The sequence below is a fragment of the Sardina pilchardus genome, chromosome 12, assembly GCF_963854185.1.
Source record: "Sardina pilchardus chromosome 12, fSarPil1.1, whole genome shotgun sequence".
NCBI classification, from domain to species: domain Eukaryota; kingdom Metazoa; phylum Chordata; class Actinopteri; order Clupeiformes; family Clupeidae; genus Sardina; species Sardina pilchardus.
In genome coordinates, this window is record NC_085005.1 from 16,477,472 (window position 1) to 16,487,855 (window position 10,384).

A 10,384-nucleotide genomic window follows, 5' to 3' on the forward strand; every position below is an offset into this window, starting at 1 on the left:
CTCAATGACACTGTGCGCAGATGATGCTATCTTGAGAAGGCGTAAGTTGGCTTCTGAAGATTTAAATAAGTAAACACTTCTTTTGTGAATGTGCTACAAACTCTATATGTGGAACAAAAGAGATGGTAATAATCGCAACAGAGCGTAGCTCATGTTATTTAAATATGATCATGAACTTGGATGATGAAAAGATTGTATTTTTCTGTGTTCTGGGGTCCTGGATAGAAGTTGAAAGACCAGGACAGAGAGAAATTGTAGCAGAGTGAGAAGGGAGAGAGAGAGAGGGGGGGGGGGTTATGTTAAGGGAGTTCACAGACCCTTTGTCCCTGGTGTAGTGTGCGTTTGGAAAGCTTAGCTTCAGCACTGAGAGTAAGTTTGCCCATCTGGTGTTCCCAGAGCTGTGGCTTTGAATCCTCCAGACCTTGAAGTCCCAGGTGGAGGGCCCGACGGCAGCACGGCAGCTGTGCTCTCACAGGGGGAAGGGGGCGCTTTGATGAGACATCTAAGCTGTAGTGCAGAGCAAGCTACCTCCTCCTCTCCCAATGTCCATTTCGTGAATCCAGCTGCTGATCCAGGTGTTACCAAAAATAAAATAATAAAAGAGGGAGTCATACACGCACAGTCACTCCAGGCCAACTCTAACAAGGTGTGTGTGTGTGTGTGTTTGTTTAATGAAGGATTTTCTTGTATAATTAACTAGATTACACAAAATCAGATCAGATCAGATCAGATATCATTAATTGTGAAAATAAATTAGTGATGTACTCATTATGAGTTCTATTATGTTAGACACAGACATAGACTCGCATATAGCACTGTTACTACAAAGCACACAAAGTATGATACTCACATAATAGTGTGTGTGTGTGTGTGTGTGTGTGTGTGTGTGTGTGTGTGTGTGTGTGTGTGTGTGTGTGTGTGTGTGTGTGTGTGTGTGTGTGTGTGTGTGTGTGTGTGTGTGTGTGTGTGTGTGCTAAAGCTGTTACAGCAGCTCAATAAATACAATAGAAAAATGTGTCAGCAATAGTCTCTTCCAATACAAACACACACACACACACACACACACACAGAGTGGAAGGGATGCGCATCACGTCACAGTGAGTCCAGCCGTCCTGGTGGGTGGGTGGAGAGCAGTGACAGGCAAACAGGGTCGAGTGTCATTCATCAGGCCCAGCCGGCAACAAATGAAAAAGGGCCTGATTGAGAGCGCAGTGCACACACGCGGCTCCTGGGGAGAGAGCAGAGAGAGATGTGTGGGCTACCTATAGTGTGTGTGTGTGTGTGTGTGTGTGTGTGTGTGCGTGCGTGAGAGAGCAGAGACAGATGTGTGGGCCTATTAGGGGATCGGCACAAAACAGGGCTCTGGAACGATGACACCTCCTATGTGGTCCAGCAAGCTTTTCTGTGTGATCTTTTAAAATAATAATAAAAAAAGAACAAAAATACATCGACCATTTGTAATCCCATGGCTCCACAGACAGCTGCTTGTCCCCAAAAAAAGATATATTGTTGTACAGACGGCAACGGAAAATCACAGCTGAAGATCAATGAGTGTGTTCAAAAAGTCTGCAAAAATGAAATCTAACCAAGTGTTACTATATTATATTAAGATCAAAAATCTATTTGGTATTGTTTTCAATATGAAAAGACTTACCTGGCGCTCTCTCAAAAGATAATTTTGACTTTGACTTATTTTAAGGAGTCTTATCAAGACAAATTTACTTAGCGCATTCACAGATAAATGTGCTTGTTTTAGAATTGTCTTAAAATGAGTCAAACTTTTCTTAGATTAAGTCAAATGATTTCACAAGAAAGCACTAGATAAGTCTCTTTGTACTGAATACCAACTACTTGTTTGATATAAGATTAAAACACTTGATATAAGATTAAAACACTTGGTTAGATTGTACTGTACAGTAGTCGATAAGCAGTTTTTGCAGTGCATTTGTTCTTTACTGCCCTTACATCTCAGTAGAATTGCAAGTTGGTCATTTTTAAAAGACTTTTATGTTCAATCGACCAGTTGGAACAAATAGAAGCATCAGGCATTGTGTCAGATGTCACACAAAAGCCCAACGGCTAAGCAGGTCGAGCATCAGCCAGTGGGCACAAATTGTACAAGGTTAGACTCCTAGAAAAAAAGGTATAGGCTATATAAAACAAAAAATGGTTCTATTGCATGATGCTTCATATATTACACCCCTAAATGGTTATTTAAACCATTTTGAAGGGTTCATCAAAGGAACCCCTATGGGTTCTTTAAAGCCTGTATGGTTCTACAGTATATAGTACCCCAAGAACCCTTTTTTAAAGGAGCGTAGCAGTAGACTACTAGCAATTGCCTAAAGACTAATGCTAGTGGCTCCAGTCATATAGCAACCACCAAACACCACACACACACACACAAACACAAGCTCTCATGTTTTCCCCCCCACACACACACACACTGGGGCTGCATCCCATCTCGTTATCGCTGGGACGGCGTGCAGCGCGAACAGGTGACAGGTGACAGGGAGCGCCGTTGACAGGGCCGCTCCATATAGGCTCCCTCGGGATTAACATGTGGTTGCTATGCATCCGAGCAACCGCACCGCTATCTGAGGTGTCGGCTGCACTTAGTGAAGAAGTCAGATATTTCCTGCGTTTACTGTTCAAGGCAGCAGCACAGAGTAGGCCAAGGCTTTGCTGTATACTATAGACTGCACCCCCCCCCCCACACACACCCCTACAGAGGAAGCCAAATCACATCCTTTCTTAAGGACATCAAAATACTGTACATCCTGTCTTGTTTCTTGCATTGTATAAAAAGGTCACTGTCGTGATAAAGTAAAGTAGCCTAGCAGGGGTAAAGTGAGTGGGATTTTATCCAAAGCAATATTCTGCTGTTGTCCTTGAACCAACCATGTCCTAGTGCCATGCTGTCACCTCTCCACCATTCCACATGCCAATCTCAAAGGTTTGCATTGTCTTTATTGAGGAATTTACGACTCCGCTGGAACAAATGGAAAATTACTGAGTAGAGGAATGCGCATTTTCCGTCACACATAGGCCTACACACACATACACACTCACTGTTTCGAGCCTTGTGGTGTATAGTTGTCCTCCAGCGCTATTTTCCGTAGTGTTTTCTTTCTTCCAAAATGGCCCCTTTCCATTTGAACATCCTGGCTCTCAGTGGGCATGCTGTCCCTTTTCGTCGTTGCTCTCCTCCTCTTCCCTTCAGAGAAAGTGGTAGTTTAAGACCACGCTGCTGCTGACGTATTGTAATCAAGTTTGTGAGGGTGGGTTTGATTGAGAAAGAGCTCCTGACAAGCAGTCCAAGCACCATGCAGCTGCCTCCTCAAGAGACTCTCAAGGGAAGTATTTTCCCCTCTCCCCTGCGTTCAGTCTGAAATAAATAAATAAATACATAAATAAATAAATAAATAAATAAATAATTGGTAACATGTTTTCTACTTACCAAGCGTTGCATAGTTGCACATTTTGCTTCTTGAAGTTTTCTTTTCGATGACATGAATGTAAAACAATGACAATACACACAACAAATCATGCAATATACTATTTGAAGCTGTCAGGGGAGAGCACTTATGCAGTGTCGGGCACTGCACTCTGCACACTGTTGCCAAACAAACTTAATAAGGAACTTTAATAGAATGAATAAATCCATATTGTTGCATGTCATGGTCTGAATAGATTATGTGTGAAGTTTAGGACAGGAGCAACAAGTTGAATTGTATTGATCTTTGCCCTAGAAAGGCAAAGCAGTAATTTTAGATTTATAAGAATGGTAATGCAGCACAATCGGAAATGCACCCTTCTGAGGATGAGAGATTGTACAATATCACTGTTATGTTTGGTTTTGTTCAAAATAACTAAGATCGACCTGCAGTAAGTTGCTAACCATGTTGATGCTTTCATTGGGGGAGTAAGCGCATCAGCTTTCACCTCTAATAACAGTCTAGCCACATTCTGTTAGTGACAAGGACTAACTGTAGCTGAGAGAAATTGGAAAATGTCTGAAAATGTGAACTGATCAATTTTGTCATTATATTTCAATTTATAACATGCTGATAATATCTTTTTCATAAATATCCTAAATATAAGTTTTGCAAAGATGACCCCCACAAAACCAGGCAAAACCAGAGAATTCAAGTGAATAATATGTTCTCAATTTGCTGTCATGTTATTATGGCCATCTCTTAAGCCATCAACCATCTAGTGAGACGAGACAGACTTGTGACAGGGATATAATTTCAACTTGATTGCATTGTTTCATTTCATTCATTGCAAATATGGTTGATTACACCACAAGTAATCAAGTATTGTGTGTGTGTGTGTGTGTGTGTGTGTGTGCGTGTGTGCGTGTGTGTGTGTGTGTGTGTGTGTGTGTGTGTGTGTGTGTGTGTGTGTGCGCATGTGTGATTACACATTGCAAAGACTTCAGACATGACAAGATTGGACACCATCTTGAAAATGTGTGGCTCAGTGATGAGTGTCTTGCTTGAGAAGAATCAGCATTTGTCCTTCTCTCTGAAAAGAATACTATGAGTTATGAATAGCACTGTAATGGCCATCTTGAAGCACCTAATTGAAATGCCAGCAGCATCTGTATTAAATGGTTGACATTTATGGCAGCGTGTCTCTTCCAGTAATTTGTTGGCAATACATCTTCTGTTCGGGGCTACATGAACGCCGTGTTTAGAATGGTAATGATATTTCATTCATATAATTTGAACATGAGCTTGAAATTAGGTTTTGGGGCACAGTTTTTGATTTTTATCTGTGGCAAATGCATGGAGGGTAAAATGAAAAAGGGAAGAAATTACACAAGAGTGGCAAGAGTTTGAAGAGAGCAGTTTCCGATAATCTGTCCAAAACATCCTGTGAAAAGGTCCTTTTTGTTGGATAATTTCCCCCCAAAGATATGTAATGAAACCGTCTCTTTCCAGAACACTGTAAAACGAGACGAGAAAGTTGTCTCCTGCAATAATACAACTCAGTTGCTCCCACCGCATCGTTCAAATATTTATCACTCTTTGCAAGAGTAAAGAGCTCAGCTTATTGGAAGCATCTATTTATTGATTGGTGCCGCGGTTGCTCATTCTAGGCATATGGGTTGCATGTCCTGCAGGCATGAACAGCAGAGCGCAGAGCTGGCGGATTACAGCCACACCTTGCTCACATCCGGTCTGGAAATCATCGATCGGGCCGAAGCTTACCTTGGGGAAGAGGACTGAGTGGGCCCAGTAATGAGAATGTGATGTTTATTCCGTTCTATTTCCCAGACAGCCATTTGCCCTTGCGGTCTTATCTCTGTAATTGCAGGATTCTCGATGCTTTTTCTGGCCACCTCTTTGACCTTGTCTGTGGCTCACACCTCAGTTTGCTCCGATGACTGGCATATTTATGGGTAAACAAGCCTGGCCCCTGCCTTAGAGTTCACTCAGAGATGTTGACATATGAGAGACATTGGCTATTTGACTGAGGAACTTATAGTCATTAATTGCTTTGATTATACATTGAATGATCAGGAAGGAGCAATACCATTTCTCATGCCGCCAATTATTATTAGCTTCAAAGAGCTTACGTTTTTTGTCTTTACCGTTCACTTGTTTGCTTGTCTGTCTATCAGCAGGAAAAAAAAACTACAAGGACAGTTTTATTAAACTTGGTGGAGAGGTGAAACAAAGACCAAGGTGGAACTCATTCAATTTTGAAGAGGATCTGGATCAAGCAGCAGGTCTAGGATTTGGTTTTATTATTTAATTTTGTTTTACTTTATTTCTTTAACATTGAAAAATGGGGCTCTGCACTCTCAAAGTACCCTTCTGCTCTTTACCTGTTTGATAACCGCAGTCAAATCCTCTCAAAGGCTACTCTGCTGGTGATGTTTTTTGTCCACAAAGGTTCCTTTGTTGGTGATTTTGGTTTTGATGCTAAATAGGCTTTGATGTTGATTGGTTGCTGGTGGGAATTCCCCTGCCTATATAGAACATTAGACATTTAACACCTCTCCTGTGTACATCTGAAATTGACAGTGGAGCAGAACATGTTTTACAGTAAGACTAACCCAAAGAAAAAGATGATTTATGAGCAGGCGACAAGCCAACTGATGGATAAACTATTACGATAACGCCACTTCTGTTGACTACTACGATAACGTCACCTTTGTTGGCAGTTCACCACATTAACCTGCAATGTTGCACTTTAATGATCTCCTCTGGTGCACCTTGCTGCCAGTATAGAATAATCAATTTGTTGCCATCGCATGTCGCTTTAACTGGCAGCGTCTGCTACATAAAATCAATGTTTAATGTATAGCCTCAAGCAGTAGCCAGAGGGTAAAAAATGTGATATTATTCTTTAACACGACTGCTCCACCCAGTGTGGCTATTTTCCTGATGTGCGAGGGTGCAAACGGCCGTGGAATTGCAGCGTGGCGAAAGACGTTGCCGGGAGGCGTCCTGACTGAGAGTGATTCGATTAGATCTAGCAGCGTTCTCATTAAAATGCACTGATCCATGCACTTATGCCATCACCGGGGAGGTACAGCGTGAGAAAAAAAAAAAAAAACAATCTGTTTTTGTTTTTCCATGGGGAGATGATTATCACTACTAATACCACTATCAGCCCAGGGTGTATGATGAGGCTGGGAAAACTGGGGGTGAGAGCGCAACCATATGGTCATAATCCATGCATCTTTATGCAATAAATACAAAGAGGAGAGTAACGGTGATGGTGCAACGGCATGGTCTGTGCTGAGGGCTCTCACCCATTATATGCTCCATCAGAAGCTCTTGTGGTTTCCCCTCTCTGCAAAGCGAGCAGGCCCGGCTTCGACCCATCTCCCGGTGGCGGCGGCCCCTCTCCGCCGACTGCCTCGGAGCTGACTGGAAACTCCCTCCCCTGGGAACCCCCCGCAGAGACACGGGACGTCGTTACCTTCTATCTCACTTCTAGCGGTTGCCGCGCGTTTTTATCTGTATCGATTGGGACGTTGAGCCCGGCGTCAGGGCCCTCCTTTCTCTCTCTCTCTCTCTCTCTCTCTCAGTCTCTCCCTGGGCCTTTTGGTCCTCGGAAAGCACATACACTGGTACCCGGCACTGCAAGGCCCGGGTGCACATACTGTAGCAGACCGTATTAAAAGCATATATCTGTCAAAAACATGGGGCTAACGTGGCCATCGACCTGTGGTGGGGGCAGCGTTCTTGAGTGCTGTATTTTTTTATGTGCTAGATAGCGCAATGCTTTCATGGGTGAGTGATCATGTCACTTTTATGGAAGCAAGGCGAAGATGTCCTCTGAACTGAGTCAGGCGAATGAAGTTAAGAGAAGCTGTGTGTGTGTGTGTGTGTGTGTGTGTGTGTGTGTGTGTGTGTGTGACAACAGAGTGTGTTTCAAATGAAGTACCTACAGTACCTGTGTGTGTTTTTGTCTTTATTCACCCCTTTGATTTGATTTATTTAATTCGTGAGATATGATTTCACGACGTGAAATAAAGCCTTCATTTATTTCTGTCATCTCGTCAACATCCTGACTTCTCATGTCATTCCTGTGATGAGGATATCTGAGGATTTTAAAGATGATAGCTGTGCGTGTGCTCTCTGCGCTCACTGCGAGCTGTAGTGGCCTCATTTGGTTGCCTTTCATCCATTTTCTCTCATTCCTCTCTCATTCGCACTCTGGTATAGGGGCGACTTTGATTGGGGTTTATATATAGCTGGGCAGATCTCCAGAGCAACATGGGTCTCACTTCCCACATGCGATGCAGAAGAAAGAAAATAAAAAAGCATCAGTCAGCTGGGAGCCAGCTCCGATCTAAACATGGCACAAAATGCCACTGTCATCTCGTCTCCTCCCACGACGCACACACAAATACATACACCCACTCTCTTCCGATAGGCACGGGGCATTTTCCATTCCCCTCAATGCTGTTTATAACCTCTGAGTGGTGTTCTCTTTAGCATTTTCCGCTATCACATGGGTAGCAAATGCACAGAGGAATTATGAGTTGTCAGATATGTGGGTGTATGCTATTGAACTAACAGTATCGGCGCGTCGATGAGATATGTAACGCCGATGTTAGGCTATACGTGCCCGAAGGCCAGATGACATCAGAGGTCTTCGTTAATGATCTGATGATTGATGATTTCATCGGAAGTGCCTTTGGAGATTGACTGATTCACTCAAGTCATAAATGTTTGTTTGCAAAGTAACCAGCCACAAATAGGTTTCTTCAACATCTATGATCAAACAAATCAGTTTCATTAATTTTACATTACATTACATTACATTACATTTTCATTAATATTTGACATTAACTGTCACTTAGCGGATGCTCTTATCCGGAGTGACCTTCAGTGAACTACTAACAGGAACATACTTGAAGTACCCCTCTACCTCCTTTTTCTACCCCTTTCCCCTTCGATTACATTTTGAGTAGTTAAAACTTCTCCACTCGCATTTTCTGTACTGTACCGATTGATCTAGTATTAATTGCTAACTAAGGTCCCATCTAAGGTGCATTGCAGCTTGTGTGCTATTCAGCTTGTATGTTATATAACGTACGTATCGTAAGTAGGGATAGCGGGAGCCGAGGTGTCCTGTTATGCTGGATTAATGGGCGAGGGGAAAGGCCAAGAACTCTACCCGAGTCCATTATTTTCATATAACAGGACACCTCAAAGGCTGTTATCAACAGTCAACAGGCAACAGTCACCTCATGCCTTTATGGCGTGCAAAGAAAGCCATTTGGGAGCCCAGATCCCTGCATCCGGATAGTCAGTAAGCAGCACTAACATTGGTTAAGAGTGTATAGGCTACAACTCAACCGTTAAGGTAGTTTGCTCTATGTGTATGCAAGCGAGAAGTGAACACACATCTCAGACCACCACCACCCCAAATGCAGAAAATCGCAACGCAATCTCAACTAAACACAGACCTCTTGTTCTATGTTCATGTTCTATGTTCTTCATTGTTCCTACAGATCGAGGACATCGTCACCAGGATACAAGATGAGACAGAGGGAGTGCCTATCAGAACCGTCAAGAGCTTCCTGTCCAAGATCCCCAGCGTTGTCACAGGTAGGTCTGCCTAGAATCGACTCGAGTTATGTCATCGTATCTATATGTTCATGTTATGTTCAACATAATTTTATTCGGTCAAAACAATAAGATGACTGCACTGGGTGGCACAGTGAAGAAATCTCAGAGAACCCTCATGGATTATTGGCAGGAAGAGCATTGGATGTTTTGTCCAACCAATAATAACCCTGTTTCTCTGGGAGAGTAGGCTACAGTGTATCTTTAAAACGCAACTTTTCAAAATCACACACTAAATGCATGATGCAAGACCAAGAAAAGTCTGCCATTTGCCAACCCCCATAGTGTCCGTACAGTGAAGCCTGAGTCTTTAGAGGATTATTCCGAACACAGGCTCAATTCACCACACACCCAAGAACGTTCCCAGACAGCGACTGTGGGACTGTTGAAGATGGAGGAGAGAAAACCGACTAGACATTTACAGTGTTAAGTGTTTGTGCCCGCGATGATGGATCGGCAACTGCGCCAACCCCTGGTCCCAGATGCCTCCGCTATGCGAAAATAAATAAATAAATGAATAAATAAATAAATAAATGACGCGGGAAGTGCTGTTATTATTAATATTCATATGGCCCGGTGGTGTAACAGCACTGCTGGTTGTGCCACCGGCGATGCATATCAATAAACGCAATTACTACAGTGCAGGACACTCAGTGAATGGCCGCCAGCACCCGGGAGCTAAGGAATGATGTGGAATTAAAAAGAGCTTTCCTTGATGTAAGGCCTGAGCTTTTGTAGGGAGAGACTCGTTGCCTTTAATGTTAGCAACACACACACACACACACACAAACATGCTCATACGCATACACGTACACACACGCACTCTTACACTTTTACACACACACACACACACACACTTACAGTTTTGTGCACATGCACACACACACACGCACGCACTTTTGCACACACACACGCACACACACAAACACACACACACACACACACACACACACACACATTACCTTAGGAGGGAGGCTTGAATGCGTACATGAATTACTCGCGGGCTTTGTATTCCACAGAATTAAATTAACACACTAAAACTTCCAATTGCAATCTCTATCATTCTCTGAATAAATGCACAACCCCCCCCCCCCCCCCCCCCTCTCTCTCTCTCTCATCTGTGTTAGGTGCAGACATTGTGCAGTGGCTGATGAAGAACCTCAACATCGATGATCCAGGTTGGTGGTGTTTTAGTAAGCACGTCTGTCGAGACCAGTGTAACAAGGCCTCCATTATCACGTTCCATTATCCAATTTAGTCAAGTGTGCACAGCCAACACAAAC

General features: G+C 43.2%; 1 protein-coding gene across 1 annotated transcript in view; it reads left to right on the plus strand.

The window, feature by feature from the left end:
* Positions 1–10,384, plus strand: part of LOC134098386 (regulator of G-protein signaling 6-like) — an 89,836-nt gene that overhangs the window by 59,613 nt on the left and 19,839 nt on the right. Inside the window, exons 3-4 of the mRNA XM_062551417.1 lie at positions 8,987–9,083; positions 10,229–10,279. Of these exons, the coding sequence (XP_062407401.1) occupies positions 8,987–9,083; positions 10,229–10,279 (148 nt within the window). The remainder of the gene's footprint in view (positions 1–8,986; positions 9,084–10,228; positions 10,280–10,384) is intronic.